Source organism: Bubalus kerabau, chromosome 1, assembly GCF_029407905.1.
Source record: "Bubalus kerabau isolate K-KA32 ecotype Philippines breed swamp buffalo chromosome 1, PCC_UOA_SB_1v2, whole genome shotgun sequence".
NCBI classification, from domain to species: domain Eukaryota; kingdom Metazoa; phylum Chordata; class Mammalia; order Artiodactyla; family Bovidae; genus Bubalus; species Bubalus kerabau.
In genome coordinates this window covers 188,222,862-188,238,690 of record NC_073624.1, presented here as the reverse complement: position 1 = coordinate 188,238,690, position 15,829 = coordinate 188,222,862, and the positions used below count along the sequence as shown (strand labels likewise).

The window sequence follows — 15,829 nt, the reverse complement described above, 5'->3', positions numbered from 1 at the left end:
GTGCCCAGAGAGCAGAGAACTGTTGGGGAGACGCTGTGCTGTTCGTTTGTATTTGTCCCCCTGGGTTTTTTTTTTTTTTGCCTAATTTCTGTGGTTTCCAACCCACATGAAATTACTATAAAGGGTTTTTATAATGAAAAAAAGTCACTTTTATTGGCTTGGTTTTCTAAGTAGTGGTCAAGGGCCAGTCCGGGGACAGAGGGTTTTAAAGCACAAGGTCACTGTTAGTCGCGGATATGAACTTGGTTCTGACGGTGCCCATGGCCCTGCAGGGCTGATGAGGGGCAGGGAGACGGTAAGCGAGGTCTTTCCCGAAATACCAGGAGGGGTGCTGCGAGCTGTTGTCCTTGACATTCGGAGGGCGAAGGCCTGGGGGGCAGGCCTCGTTGTGGATGTGGGGTGAGTGGCACCTCCATTCTGAGCTTCTCTAGACCAGGGAAGGGAGTAGTGGGTGGGGTGTGTGTGTGTGTGTGTGTGTGTTTCTCTAGACCAGGGAAGGGGGTAGTGAGTGGTGTGTGTGTGTGTGTTTCTGTAGACCAGGGAAGTGGGTAGTGTGTGGGGGGTGTGTGTGTGTTTCTGTAGACCAGGGAAGGGGGTAGTGGGTGGGGGTGTGTGTGTGTGTGTGTGTGTGTGTGTGTGTGTTTCTCTAGACCAGGGAAGGGGGGGTAGTGGGTGGTGTGTGTGTGTGGTGTGTTTGTGTGTGTGTTGCCCAACCAAGCACCTGCAGGCAGTTGTTTAAACAGTCGCTTCTGTTGTGTGTCCTGCTGGTGGCCCAGCCTCTCTGTCCTGGTGGATTAGAGGCCGGGCGTGGTTCTGCTTTCTGGGCCTGGCACCCCCCACTGTGGTTTGATTGGACTTGAGACCGTCACTGAACTCGGATTCTGTGAATCACCGTTTCCAGCGTCACCCCCTCTGCTGACCATCTGGGATGGGCAAAAAGGCAAGAAAGGCTTGGGGAAGGTCCCAGACTGGTCCCGGTGTCCCGCCTTGGCCAGCTCCCCTGGCAGACGTGATCCTCTGGGGACAGCTTGTGCATTCGTCCGGGGCTCAGAGCACTTGATTATTTCTGAGAAGAGGGGGCATCTCGAGCCCTCTGTCAGGGAGGTGGCCAGCTGGGGGGTGCAGGTGTGATGGGCTCTGCGAGGGGGGGAGCTTGACAAGGCTTATTAGGCTACTGGCGGTCAGCAGCTCTCCCAGCATCTCCTGGGCCCCAGGGAGCAGGATCAGGGGGACTGGACCTCCACGGCCCCACCGTCCCGTGTGCAGCCCACCTCCCAGAGTGCCTTGAGGACTCAAGGAAGGCATGGCTGGAAAGGAAGCCTGTCCAGTAGCTGCCAACCCATCCCCCGGTCTCCAGCGTGGAGCATGTGACCAGGACCTGAACACATCAAACATGTTTTTGTTTTGTGGGTAGGGGGTTGGCCACACCACGTAGCTTGTGGGGGTCTTAGTTCCCTGTCCAGGGATCAAACCCATACTGTCAGCAGTGAAAGCCCAGAGACCTAAACTGCAGGACCTCAAGGGAAGTCCCTTGAGCACCTTCTGTCATGAGTTCCCTGGGGTCCCTCCCTTTATTCCTTCATTGGCAGCTTCTGGGCCCAGGGCCTCAGAACATCAGCTCTGGACCCCTGTGATCAGCCGTGACCCGGGGTGCTGCTGGCTGGTGGGCTGCATCAGGAGGGGACATGTACTCACTGCCCCCCACCACCTGCACCATCTGGCCCTCAGTTGTGGCAGTTACTTCAGCTTTGCCTTCACAAAGCCCTGTGGCCTCCCGCAAAGGTCAGCAGAGGCAACGGGAGACCACCTGCCCCAGGACGACGGCATTCTGGTATGTTCGGGGGTGTGCGCTGTTAGCTGCTGGACGTGTGCTTTCAGAGCAAGGATGGAGCTCCCTGGAACCCAGGATGGAGGAGCAGGGCTGCCTGCTAACTGGTGGCTAGAGGACCCTGGCTGGGGTGGAAGGCCCCCAGAGTTTATAAAAGATAAAATGGCCCTCGTCAGAGTGCAGAGTGGAGAACTTTCTAGGCAGGCACCATACCCTTTCTTGAGCGCTTGCTCGAGATCTTCAGGCTAAGGCCCACCACCGGGGGTCTTAGCTGCCTGGGGTTCCTCAACCAGAAGGACCAGCCGAGCTCGTGCCCAGGGAGGCAGGTGGGCGGTACAGACAGGCCTGGCACCAGGTGCATGGTGTGGTGGAACTCCAGGACCCAGAGCTTCCGGGGCTTGGAGCTGGTTGTGGGCAGGGGAGGAACTCCTACAGCGGCTGCCCATCGGCGGGCAGGGCGAAGGGCCCCACCAGCCAGCCAAGCGGAGGGCCTTGCTGCACGCTCCGCAGCACCTGCTCCAGGCCCCGCCACGCCTGGGCCACACCCTGGCGGCTCTCAGCCAGCCGCTTGACTGGCAGCTCCGCCACCGTGGCGGCCGAGGAGACCATGCCATAGAGCTCACAGATGCTGTGCCGAGCCTGCTGGAGCTGCCACTGAAGCTCTGTGGGGAGGCCCTGGAGGCCAGAGGCCAGGCGGCTGTAGGCCACATGGAGCTGCTGGACGAGGTCACAGGCCCTGGACAGAGCCCCAGTGGCCAGCACCTGTGCACAGAAGGAGTGAGGTAAGGGGCTGGAGGCAAGGGGCAGGCCCGCTAGCCCCTCGCTGGTATGCACTCACCTCCCCAGCAGCAGCTTCCTCTGCTTGGCTGCTCGCATCCCCAGCCGGAGCCTGCTGGGCCTCCTCGATCTAGGGAGAAAAAAGCCCAGCACAAACATGATGGCTTCTCAGCGGGGACCCCCTCTGACACACTCAGGGTGGCCTTCCCTGGCCCAGCATCTCATGTCCACCCTTCCATGGCGTGGGGGAGCGCTTTGGAGCCAGAGGGCAGTGCGTCAAGAGGCGGTAATCCTGGTGCCTTGTGACGTCATCAGGCACTCAGAGAGCAGGATGGCAGTGGCACCGTCACCCCAGCTCAGCGACCCCCACCCCCACCCCCAACATCTCCCGGAGGCCTTGGAACCAAGCTCCGCACCATGGCTGCCTGTGACCTCCCCTCCTGCTAACCTCCCATGGTGCTTTGTTCCGGCCGCACTGGCCCCTTCTTGTCCCCAAGCATGTCCGGTGTGCTGCTGCCCCAAGGGCCTTTGCACATGCCACCCACTCAGCCTGGAATGTGCTTCCTGTGGCCCAGTGTGGGGGCCCCAGGCCCTCTGCATCAGATCTCTGTTTCCCTCCTCAGAGGCTATCACTGTCCAGTTATCATGAATTTCTGTGTTGATTTCCCCTCTTGGGTTGGAGCTCTGTCATGACCGTTTGCTCCTTGTATTTTGGGTCCCTGGTACATAGGAACCCCCCACCCCCATTGACTAATCTTTCTTGTCATCCTGAGACCTCAGCAAGTGGACCAAATATGCACTTCAACTTTCGCTCGCCCTCCCAGCCCTTGCCCCAGCAGTCGACTCCATCAGGGGGCTCCTGCTCATCTGCAGGTTACCCTGTCTTAGTAACGAAGACTTAGGCCATAATGTCCACCACCCACATACCCAGGGCAATCCCAAGTGTCTCCTGCTGAAAGTCTCCAAGGCCTTAGAGGGTCTTGGCTCTCTCAATTCCTGTGTCTAACCTGGATGCTCTGCTCTGGAAATACATCTAGAACTCAGCTCCTCAAACCTCCTCTCTCATCTCCCATCTCCATTCCTGGACTCCTGTGGCTTGTCCTCCCCACAGGAGCCAGAGCGATCCACCTCAATAAAGCCTCTGTTGGATCAGGCCATCTTCACTTTACAGTCCTGGGCACTGTGGGGTATGGAGCAGCCTCCCTTGCCCCCAGCCTCTCAATGCCAAGAGTCCTGCTGAGTGACCACCACTGACATTCCCAGGCTTGGCCCAGTGTTCCCTGGGGACAGGACTGCCCTGTTGAGACCCTCTGGGCTGGAGCAGTGGTCCTTAGATGTGGTTCACCACAGACCCCTGGGTGCTGATTGAAAACACAGGTGCCCGAGCGCATCTTAGGGATCCTGAGTCGAACAGCTTGGCTGGGTTCCTTGCCACCTGAGTAGGTGGGGCTGCTCAACATGTAAGACCTGTGAGCTTGAGAACCTGGAGGTCCTCAGAGCTGGGGCTCCATCACTGTCTGCATCAACCATGGACTGGATGCCATTTAACTACCTACCACAGCAGGTCAGCCCCACCGCCCATGAGGAGTTGGTGTGAGTGTTGGCAGTGATGCGGGGGAGAAAGCCTGGGGCTGGGGAGTGAGCGGAGCCAGCGAGAGAGCACGACCCTGCTGGCTGGTGCCTGTCTCCACAGGGGCATTCAAGTCACCTTTGAGGAACTTCACTGGTGGTCCAGTGGTTAAGAATCTGCCTGCCAATGCAGGGGACACAGGTTCAACCCCTGACCCTGGAAGATGCCACATGCCTTGGAGCAACTAAGCCTGTGCGCTACAACTAATGAGACCAGGCTCTAGAGCCCGCAGGCCACAACTACTGAGCCCGTGCTCTGCGACAAGAGTAGCCACCACAGTGAGAAGCCCGAACACCACAACTAGAGAAAGGCTGCTTGCAGCAACAATGCCAAATTAAAGAAACAAGTCCCCCTTGATTGGGCCCCCTTTGTTGCATCACTGAACTCCAGCCAGATTGCATGGGCTCCTTCTACCCCGTCCACCCCTCCCTTCACTTTACCCTCCCCACCCTGGGCACCCTTCTGCTCCTCAGAACACACCTAGCTTGTTCTCAGGCCACTGTCCTTGTCATCCCCACTTTGCACAGGATGTGAGCCACATGGACACGTCCCAGCCCTGGTGTGCGTTTCTGCACGACTGTCAGGTCTCCTTCTCTGCAGCCTCACTGGCTGCGAGCGTTGGGTCACGTGTCCATCTCCCCCACCCCATCCCAGGAGGCAAGCTCCTTGAGAGCAGGCCCATGACCACGTGGGTGACGGGCACGTATTGGGTGCTCAGTGTGTGTTTGTCCAGTCCCCAACCCGAAGCTGAGGAGCATGCCTGGGAAGGGGCAAGGCTCTTACCTCCCTGAAGACGTCCTCAAGCTGGGCCAGCGCATCCCGTGCCTGGAACTCGCCGTGCTGCAGGTGGCTGAGGGTGTGCTCAAAAGCCCGCTGGCGGAAGCCGGGGGCCACGTCACCCAGACGCACGAAGTAGCTGCCCTGGTCGGCCGTGACCTCCCTCCGCCTGGGCTGGGTAGCAACCAGCTGAGCTGAAAGGGAGGACGGGGTTGCTCAGTCCTCACGAGAGGCCCCTAGGCCGTCAGGGGCCTGGGGGTGTACAGACAACCGTGGCCCTGGGAGCTGGGACCGGGCTGTCCTTACCTTGTTCCTCGGCGCTCATGGGCTGGAAGATCTCTCCCAGCTCCTCCAGCTCGTCCCGGAGTGCTGCAAAGCCCTGGGCTCCTTCCTGGCCATGAGTGGTGGCCCCGGGAGCAGCATCCACCTTGCCCAGGGTGGCCTCTTGGCTGAACATGGCCTCAGCTGACAGAGGTCCATGGTTGCTGAGCTGAGCCTGAGGGGGGCTTGTGATGGTTTGTTCTCCTTCATCTGGGGCCCTGGAACTGGCAAGTCCAACTGAGGTGGCAGCCTTGGAATCGGGTAACCAGTTTGGGATGATGCCCACCCCAGTGTGCATACCTTCTTCGGCCACATGCCCTATGCTGCTGAGCCCAGAGGACATGGCACCTTTGGTGCCAGTCAAGATGGTCATGGTAGTGTCCATGCCAGTCTGGATGGCCTCGTTGCCCACATCCATCGCTCCAGTGATTGAAGTAGACAGAACATCTTTGGTGCCAGTCAAGATGGACGTGGTGGTGTCCACGCCAATCTGGACTGCCTCCTTGGCCACATCCATTGCTCCACTGATTGAAGTAGACAGAACATCTTTGGTGCCAGTCAAGACGGACTTGGTGGTGTCCATGCCAACCTGAACAGCCTCCTTGGCCACACCCATTGCCCCAGTAATTGCAGTAGACAGAACATCTTTGGTGCCAGTCAAGATGGACGTGGTGGTGTCCATGCCAACCTGAACAGCCCCCTTGGCTACTCCCATTGCCCCAGTGATTGAAGTAGACACAATATCTTTGGTGCTAGTCAGGACAGTCTTGGTGGTGTCCATGCCAGTATGGACAGCCCCTTTGGCCACACCCATGGCTCCAGTGAGCCCAGTGGACACGGTGTCTTTGGTGCCAGTCAAGATGGTTTTGGTGGTGTCCATGCCAGTCTGGACAGCCCCCTTGGCAACTCCCATGGCCCCAGTGAGCCCAGTGGACATGGTGTCTTTGGTGCCAGTCAACATGGTCTTGGTGGTGTCCATGCCAGTCTGGACTGTGCCCTTGGCCATGCTCACTGCGGCAGTGAGACCAGTGGACACGGTGTCTTTGGTGCCAGTCAGGACAGTCTTGGTGGTGTCCATGCCAGTCTGGACAGCCCCTTTGGCCACACCCATGGCTCCAGTGAGTCCAGTGGTCACAGTGTCTTTGGTGCCAGTCAGGACAGTCTTGGTGGTGTCCATGCCAGTCTGGACAGCCCCTTTGGCCACACCCATGGCTCCAGTGAGTCCAGTGGTCACAGTGTCTTTGGTGCCAGTCAAGACGGTTTTGGTGGTGTCCATGCCAGTCTGGACAGCCCCCTTGGCCACACCCATTGCTCCAGTGAGTCCTGTGGACACGGTGTCTTTGGTGCCAGTCAAGACAGTCTTGGTGGTGTCTATGCCAGTCTGGACAACCCCCTTGGCCACTCCCATGGCTCCAGTGAGTCCAGTGGACACGGTGTCTTTGGTGCCAGTCAGGACAGTCTTGGTGGTGTCCATGCCAGTCTGGACAGCCCCCTTGGCCACTCCCATGGCTCCAGTGAGTCCAGTGGACATGGTGTCTTTGGTGCCAGTCAGGACAGTCTTGGTGGTGTCCATGCCAGTCTGGACAGCCCCCTTGGCCACTCCCATGGCTCCAGTGAGTCCAGTGGACACAGTGTCTTTGGTGCCAGTCAAGACAGTCTTGGTGGTGTCCATGCCAGTCTGGACAGCCCCCCTGGCCACTCCCATGGCTCCAGTGAGCCCAGAGGCAACAACATCTTTGGTGCCAGTCAAGACAGTCTTGGTGGTGTCCATGCCAGTCTGGACAACACCCTTGGCCATACCCATGGCTCCAGTGAGCCCAGAGGAGACAGCATCTTTGGTGCCAGTCAAGACAGTCTTGGTGGTGTCCATGCCAGTTTGGACAGCCCCCTTGGCAACTCCCATGGCCCCAGTGAGCCCAGTGGACATGGTGTCTTTGGTGCCAGTCAAGACAGTCTTGGTGGTGTCCATGCCAGTCTGGACAGCCCCCTTGGCCACTCCCATGGCTCCAGTGAGTCCAGTGGACACGGTGTCTTTGGTGCCAGTCAACACGGTCTTGGTGGTGTCCATGCCAGTCTGGACCACCCCCTTGGCCACTCCCATGGCTCCAGTGAGCCCAGTGGACATGGTGTCTTTGGTGCCAGTCAAGATGGTCTTGGTGGTGTCCATGCCAGTTTGGAGAGCCCCCTTGGCCACTCCCATGGCTCCAGTGAGTCCAGTGGACATGGTGTCTTTGGTGCCAGTCAGGATGGTCTTGGTGGTGTCCATGCCAGTTTGGAGAGCCCCCTTGGCCACTCCCATGGCTCCAGTGAGCCCAGTGGACATGGTGTCTTTGGTGCCAGTCAGGACAGTCTTGGTGGTGTCCATGCCAGTCTGGATTGCTCCCTTGGCCACTCCCATGGCTCCAGTGAGTCCAGTGGACATGGTGTCTTTGGTGCCAGTCAGGACAGTCTTGGTGGTGTCTATGCCAGTCTGGACAGCCCCCTTGGCCACACCCATTGCTCCAGTGAGTCCAGTGGACACGGTGTCTTTGGTGCCAGTCAGGACAGTCTTGGTGGTGTCCATGCCAGTCTGGACAGCCCCTTTGGCCACACCCATGGCTCCAGTGAGTCCAGTGGACACAGTGTCTTTGGTGCCAGTCAAGACGGTTTTGGTGGTGTCCATGCCAGTCTGGACAGCCCCCTTGGCCACACCCATTGCTCCAGTGAGTCCTGTGGACACGGTGTCTTTGGTGCCAGTCAGGACAGTTTTGGTGGTGTCCATGCCAGTCTGGACAGCCCCCTTGGCCATACCCATGGCCCCAGTGAGCCCAGTGGACACAGTGTCTTTGGTGCCAGTCAAGACGGTTTTGGTGGTGTCCATGCCAGTCTGGACAGCCCCCTTGGCCACACCCATTGCTCCAGTGAGTCCTGTGGACATGGTGTCTTTGGTGCCAGTCAAGACAGTCTTGGTGGTGTCCATGCCAGTCTGGACTGCCCCCTTGGCCATACCCATGGCTCCAGTGAGCCCAGAGGAGACAGCATCTTTGGTGCCAGTCAGGACAGTCTTGGTGGTGTCCATGCCAGTCTGGATGGCTCCCTTGGCCACTCCCATGGCTCCAGTGAGTCCAGTGGACATGGTGTCTTTGGTGCCAGTCAGGACAGTCTTGGTGGTGTCCATGCCAGTCTGGACAGCCCCCTTGGCCACTCCCATGGCTCCAGTGAGCCCAGTGGACACGGTGTCTTTGGTGCCAGTCAGGACGGTCTTGGTGGTGTCCATGCCAGTCTGGATGGCCCCCTTAGCCATACCCATGGCTCCAGTGAGCCCAGTGGACACAGTGTCTTTGGTGCCGGTCAACACAGTCTTGGTGGTGTCCATGCCAGTCTGGACTGTGCCTTTGGCCATGCTCACTGCTCCAGTGAGCCCAGTAGCCACGGTGTCTTTGGTGCCAGTCAGGATGGTTTTGGTGGTGTCCATGCCAGTCTGGATGGCCCCCTTGGCCACTCCCATGGCTCCAGTTAGCCCAGTGGACACAGTGTCTTTGGTGCCAGTCAGGACGGTTTTTGTGGTGTCCATGCCAGTCTGGACTGTGCCCTTGGCCATGTTCACTGCCCCAGTGAGCCCAGTGGACACTACATCTTTGGTGCCTGTTACTACTGTCTTGGCGGTGTCTATACCGGTCTGTAGGGCCCCTTTGGTCACACCCACTGCCCCAGTTGCCCCACTGGCCACAGCATCCTTGGTGACTGTTAGTGTGGATTGGGTCATCCCCAGGCCTCCCTGGACCACACCTTTAGCCGTGTCCACGATACTAGCCATTCCTGTGGAGAGAGCATCCTTGGTCCTGGCCATCTGGGAGGACACCAGGTCCTTTGCCCCGGAGATCATCTGATGAGGCAAGAGACTCGTGATGAAGCAGAGTTGAAAGACACCTCTCCTCCCCACCCCAGATCTCCTCCTCCCCCCAATTCTTGACATACCCTGGGGAGTGGGACCTGCTCCCTGGAGACCCGGCCAGCTCACCTCTCACCCCAACATACCCCCTACCCTGGCTCCCAAGATATAGTCCATCAAACTCCATCACAGAGCCACGTGGTGCCCAAATGTGGTAGACCCTGACTGTTGACAGCTATGCGGCAGCACCCTCTCTGCCCAATATCCCTTAGCCTGGGCTCAGCAAGTCTTAGAATTACATGTTTTGTTCATTTTGCCTAATCTCGGTTTACATCAAATTTTGAGCCTGGTGTCCCCATCACAGGGAGAAATTTGAGGTGACCAAATGCTCGTTAACATGAATATATTCAAGTAAAAGAAGGGGATCCAGGTTTAGAAAAGTGATAACTGGGGATTTCCCTTGTGGTCCAGTGGCTAAGACTCCGCACTCCCAATGCAGATGGTCCAGGTTCGATCCCTGATCAGGGAACTAGATCCCCCATGCTACAACAAAGATCAAAGACCCCTTGTGCAGCAACCAAGACCTGGTGCAGCCAAATAAATATTATCTTTTAAAGTAATAACCAGAAAAGTACAGGGCCAAGTGTTGGGTCTGAGCCATAGGAACCAAGTTGATAACTTGGTATGTCATTTTTTAAAAATTTATTTTTGGCTGTGCTGGGTCTTTATCGCTGAGTGGGTTTTTCTCTAGTTGTGGCAAGTGGAGGCTACATTCTAGTTGTGGTGTGGGCTTCTCATTGTGGTGGCTTCTTTTATTGCGGAGCACAGGCTTTGGAGCACAGGCTCAATAATTGTGGAGTACAGACTCGGTTGCTCCAAGGCATGTGGGATCTTCCCAAATCAGGGATTGAACCCTGGTCTCCTGCATTGGCAGGCAGATTCTTTGCCACTGAGCCACCAGGGAAACCTGGTAGCACAGGGAAGTTTCTGCTGGTTCTTCCAAACTGCTGAAGGGTTGTGATGGCCTCAAGATGACTACCACTCAGCTTCAACCAGGAGTGTGCTGTTTCCAATTCAGGTGATCCTAACACTGGGCAATGTCTCGGGACATCTGTGGTAGTCATGACTTCAGAGAGAGCATGCTCCTGGCATCGAGTGGGTGGGTGTCAGGAATGCTGCTAAACATCCCACAATGCCCAGGACAGCCCCCCACAGAGGATGATCTGACTCTGAATTGGCCATGATAGCGAAGTTGAGAAGCCCGGAAATAGTCTCACCACCTGCCCTTCTGCCCAACATCATCTCAAGTGGGTACCTTGCCCGCAGAGACCTGGGTTCAAATCCCAGCTCTCTCCCGTACTTGCTGTGTGACCTCTGGCAAGCCACACCCCCTCTCTGAGCCTCATCTCGGAAATGGTGATTAAGACAGCACCTCCTTCAAAGACTGGTAAAAAAAGGAGTCAAGGTCCCTGACCAACTTTGCAGGTAGCAGACACTCCACTAATGGAAATGAAGAGGGATGGAGGGGGAGGAGTGAAAAAATGGGGAGAGGGGCCCTAAGCTGCCAGAGTCTGCTTTAACTGGGGCCAGAGGGCAAACCAAGCAGTACTTTGCCCTCTGAGGAGCTCAGATATGGCCAAGCTGAGGGCAGAGGGGAGTCAAAGAAGACTCTAGAGTGGGGTGTGTGCTGAGTGCAAGGGTTGGATTGGAGCTCTGCCACCCTGCTGTGGCCCTCAGTGGTCTGACATCAGCCACTCTGCTTGCCCTGACCTTGGGGACAAGGTTGCGTGGGCGGTTCCCATTCATCCAGGACCGAGGGTGGATGCAGCGCTGGCCATTGTTCAGCTTCTGACTGCCCAAGGTTCACATCCCAAGCTACCTTGTCTTCCTGTGTGACTTTTGACAAATGGCTTGGCTTCTCTGTGCTTCAGCTTTTATGTGGGGTACTATTGCTCCCTCCCTGTTGCAGTGGGGAGGATTAACTATTAAACAGCACGTGTAAAGCACTTAGCCCAGAGCCTGACCTGTGGTGAGTGCATTGCCACTGTTTTGGTCATATTGTGCTGGGTACAGCACCAGGGTGGGAGTTGGCGGGGAGTGGGGTGTCTGTAGACCGGATGGTGCCAGGGAGTACTGCACCCATTTCACAGATGCAGAAATAGAGGCTCCAAGGGGAAGACTGGCCTGTTACCCCACAGCGGTACACACAGGGGTGTCTGCTTTTTCCTTGGCCTATGACAACCCTCCGGATGGCAGGAACCGAAACATCCAGGGAAGAGGTACCCCAGAGGGAGGCAAGGCCATCAGCCCAGGCTCAGCTAGCCCCTCTCACCTTGTCTGAAGGCGGCAGTGTCTTCTCTAACCCCCTGGCCGTCTGCTCCGGGTCAGCGGGTGCTGGGGGGACAAGAGCCAGTGAGGCAACCCAGGGAGGGATGCGGGCTAGCATCAACCACCCTGGAGCCCATTGCACAATCAGCGGGCACAGCCTGAAAGGTCAGGAATGTCCCAGCTGCCCTGCCGGGGACAACAGAAGGTGATATCCATGACCATGGGCCTAGCTCAGTCACTGGCCTCACCGGGGGCTCCCTCAACCCCCAGGACTGGCTTCCTGGCACAGGGGTTCCCTAGAGTTCTCTCTGCTGGGGTCCTGGGTGCTGAATGCCCATCGAGGAGGGGGGCGGCGGCCGCAGGGAAAGGAGTTGGGGCCCTGCCTTGCCGCGCCTGACTACAGCTGGCAGCTGCTCGCCCAGCTTGGATATACTGAGCAGAAGTCAGCTGCTTGGGGCTCTGGGCCCAGAGCTGCCACCTCAGACTGCACTCCCCTGCTCCAGCCCCTCTTTGGGCCTTGGGGCTAGGGCCGCCCTGAGCACTCTGGCTGAGCAACTGGAAGCTGTGTGACCCCAGGGAAGCCGCTGTCCCCCTCTGGAACTGGGATCAAAATCTCAGATGAGCTTAGACCTGTGGAATGTCCACGGTACATCAGAAATGGGGTGATGGAAGGTGGAGGGGGAGTTGAGAATATGGGAGCACGGCTGTGTCCATGCCCCTATTCTGGCTGACTTGTGCCTCATCGGGTCACTCGTATTGATGCTCTGAGTCCCCACCTGGCACTAAATGAGCATGCCAGTCTCACAGGGTCTATTGAGGCAACACAGGCACATAAGCGCCCCCAAGTTTGGCAGAAGTCCCTTCTGGGGCCCACCTCCTGAGCCCCTGCCTCGTCCACGGAGCTGTCCACTCACCCTGAGCCTGGGACTGGGCGGCCTCCTCGGCTGGAGCGCCTGCAGGCTCGGCAGCTGGCTGGGCCTCTCTTGCTGAGCTGTGGGCATTGGCCACCAGGTTCCGGGCAGCACTGAAGCCAGGCAGGGACCCAAAGAAGCTGCCCAGGGTCTATATGGGGTAGGGGGTGTGTGAGCAGAGCCAGGTGTGGTGGGGCGGGGCAAGGGGCACATCAGACAGCCCTGGGTTCCCAGACCGCCCCAGACCCTTCCTCCTGGGTGACCTCAGGAAAGTGTCCCAGCCTCTCTGAGCCTCAGTTTCCTCACCTGAGCAATGGGCAGGTTCAGTCTACCTCCCGGGGACAGAGGAAATAATCCTCCAGGCCTCTAAAGACCTTTTCCTTTCAGGGCCCACATCTCACAGATGGGGAAACTGAGGCTCAGAGAGGGGCCGAGGCTGGCCCAAGGTCACATAGCAGGGGAAGAACTGAGGTTTGAGTGCATCCTTCCACCCCTCACCCTCCAGCTGGGGACCAGATGGAAGACTGGCCTGGTGGCTCTCAGAGCCCTCCCAACCAACCTGGGAAGCCCCTTCAGACCCCAAGACTATGGAGGTCACCTCCCTAAGGTTCCAGGGGCTTCTAAGGGCCCAGCTGGGGTCGTTTCTTCCCATGCCTGCCCTCACCTTGCCCTTGGGTTTGGGGGGATCCTGGCCTCCATCTCGAGCAGACATGGTAACACTCTAGGCAGCTGGAAGGAGGTAGAGATGGGGGAGGGGCATGAATGGGGGCTCCTGGGCCTCCTGCCCAACAACCATAACCCCGAGCAGTCCCCCAGCTCCTGCCCGGAGGCTGGCCTCACCCCTGGCATTGCTCACCTGGACCGTGTGGGGGTCCCTTGGAGTGACAGGCGGTGCAGCCGGCAGCTGGGCTCTCAGCTCCCAGGCCTTATAGGGTCTGGGGTGGTGCGGGCCGGGCTGGCTAAGGCAGGCAGCCAGTGGGTTGGGGGAGGGCCCTGGGTGGTCACGTGACTGCCCGCCTGCCCGACCGGCCCAGCGTGGGCCCAGTGCCCAGCACCTTTCCCCTGCTCCCAGCGCCCGGCAGCCTCTGCCCACAGCACCTGCCCCCACCAGGCTGAGTGATCCACGGGTCGTCCCATACCCTCGAGGCACAGCCTGCTTACCCTCTCGGCCTCTGGTGTCCACCTGGGTGATGGGTGTGTTCCAGTTGCTTTGTGGGGCCACCTTGCCTTGGCCATTTACCGTCTGTGTGCTTCAGCTGCCCCTCCAGACACCTCACCATGGTCCACAGGGTCTTGCTTCCTCCCTCTTTCCCCCTCCCTCATCACACTTCAACGACCCAGGGCTCCTCTCTGTTCCTCCAGATTGCTAGGCCTGGTCCTGCTCCAGGACCTTTGCACCTGCTATTATTATTCCTTCTGCCTGGAACATCTTCCCCAGACACCCCCATGGCTTCCACCCTCACATCCATCAGGGCTGTCTTTTGTTCCCCGCAACAGTATGGCACCCAGCACACAGGTGGCACTTAAGAAATGTTTGGCTAAATGGTCCAACTCAGAGGGTGGTTGTGAGCATGAAATGAGGTCATGCATGTAACCTGTTGATCCCAGAGTCTGGTACGTAGCAGGTGTTCAACAGATATCAGCTTAGCGTTGTCCAGGGAGAAAGAGAGGAGCAGGGTCTGTCTGGGGCAGGGAGGGGATGTGTCATTCTCCAGAAAGGACTTCCCTTGAGAAAGGGCATAAATACAGACCCAGACAGGGCACCAACTGAACTGGGGGTACCCCAAGAGTGAGATCTGGGCCTGGTGGGCTTGGGTCAACCCAGGGTGGCTTCTGGAAAAGGCATCCTGTGCCTGAGGCTGTAGAGCTGGGAAGTGGCAGAGATAGGATTTGAACCTAGGCCAGCAGGTTGGTTGTCTGTGAAGCAGGTGGGTGGGTAGGCAAGCAGAGAAATGATGGCCAAGCCCCCTTTGAACGCCCCTGTCAGCCCCTGGGACAGGGATCCCAGCTGTGTGCTGGTGGGGGTGGGGAGACAGACCCAGTGGCGGCCTGAGGACCACTGGGTTGTTTCCTTGGAGCCATCACTGTGTTTGCCAAACAGCTGGGGAGCAAAACAAGGGCATCTCCCAAACTCTCTCCAGCCAATGCTTCCCAAAGGTGGCAGGGAAGCGGGGGTGGGAAACCAGGGTGAGCCCCTCCCCCTCCCCACAGGGCTGCTGCAGTGCAGCAAACGGGGAGCAACCCAGCAAAAATAACAAAATGATCATAAACACTGAGTCAGGTCCCGTCCCTCCTCTGCCCACAGCCCTCCTCCCCACCTCCCTGGGGGTAAAAACCCAAGTCTACCCCACCACCTACAAGACTGCACAACTCCTGCCCCATCCCCTCCCTGTCCTCCCCTCCTCCCTCTCTCTCCCCCTCCTCACTCTGCTCCACACAGGCCTCCTCACTGCTCCTTCAGGACACCAGGCACTGTCCTGCCCCAGGGCCTTTGCACAGGCATGAGCACTGCTGCCTTACTCCTATTTTCATACCCATTTCACAGAGGAGAAAACTGAGGTTCAGAGAGGCTCACTTGCTGACCCATCCATTTGTAGGCAAGGCGGGGACTCAGCCCCAGGGTCTTCACTACTGTGCCCTTCCCCCAGATTCCAGGACTTACCTCAGGCTCTTTCTCTCCCCTCAGTTCTAGTCAAACTGATGCCCCCCAGCCAAGCCTCTGCCACACGCCCTTTCCATGTGTCAATCTGCTCATTCTCACTGAGCTTGGCCCTCCAGGAGCCCCCAGCCTCTCAGGGAAAGAGAAGCCAAGGCTGCCTGTGGTTTATATCCAGATAGAAAGGACTTGGAGCTCCAAGAAGGTAGGCTATGGAGGGTTGGAGATATCCCACAGCAGTAGAGTCAGGGAAGGCTTCCTGGAGGAGGTGGCACTGGGGCTGGGCTTGAGGATGGATGAGATGTAGCCAAGAGAAAGATGGGAGGGTGGGAAGGTGTTCCAGGCACAGCCTGAACAAAGGCCCTGAGGTGGGGAGATGTGCACAGCTCCTTGGGACCACAGCAGTGTCTGAGTCATCCCAAGGATGAAACTGGAAGTCCTCAAATGCCAGGGTGAGGAGTGAGGATAGTTGGTCTGAGGGCAACAGGGATGTTCCTGAGGAGTGGCAGGGAGGTGAATCTAGCTGGTGCAAAGTGGCTGGGACTCCCACAGTCACCCCTGGGCCAGATTCCAGGGAAGCCAGGGGCCACCCTGACCTTACCACATCAGACTGTGGTTTCCCAACACCCTGAGTGGCCTCATGGGGGACCTCAGGGCCAGCCAAGAATGCGATCAGAGGACAGGAGGGCCCCCACGAGACTAGCCTGTGGCCCTTGCCCTGCCTCTGTCT

General features: G+C 58.1%; 1 protein-coding gene across 1 annotated transcript; it reads right to left on the bottom strand.

Annotated features, from left to right (window-relative positions):
* Positions 1 to 130: 130 nt before the first annotated feature.
* On the bottom strand, positions 131 to 13,430 carry PLIN4 (perilipin 4). Its single transcript, XM_055546896.1, has 8 exons — positions 13,300 to 13,430; positions 13,108 to 13,172; positions 12,447 to 12,594; positions 11,537 to 11,598; positions 5,319 to 9,198; positions 5,019 to 5,206; positions 2,667 to 2,735; positions 131 to 2,590 (listed from the first exon to the last, which is right to left on the bottom strand). Exons 2-8 carry the CDS (start codon positions 13,153 to 13,155, stop codon positions 2,258 to 2,260), a joined length of 4,728 nt encoding a protein of 1,575 aa, XP_055402871.1. The 5' UTR covers positions 13,156 to 13,172; positions 13,300 to 13,430; the 3' UTR covers positions 131 to 2,257.
* Positions 13,431 to 15,829: the final 2,399 nt, after the last annotated feature.

Excerpts from the sequence above, each read along its gene's own strand:
- PLIN4 (XM_055546896.1), bottom strand. The coding sequence starts at position 13,155 with ATGTCTGCTCGAGATGGAGGCCAGGATCCCCCCAAACCCAAGGGCAAG. Across the intron at positions 12,595-13,107 it reads CCCCCAAACCCAAGGGCAAG|ACCCTGGGCAGCTTCTTTGG; the intron begins GTGAGGGCAGGC and ends TACCCCATATAG. Across the intron at positions 2,591-2,666 it reads AGGAAGCTGCTGCTGGGGAG|GTGCTGGCCACTGGGGCTCT; the intron begins GTGAGTGCATAC and ends TTCTGTGCACAG.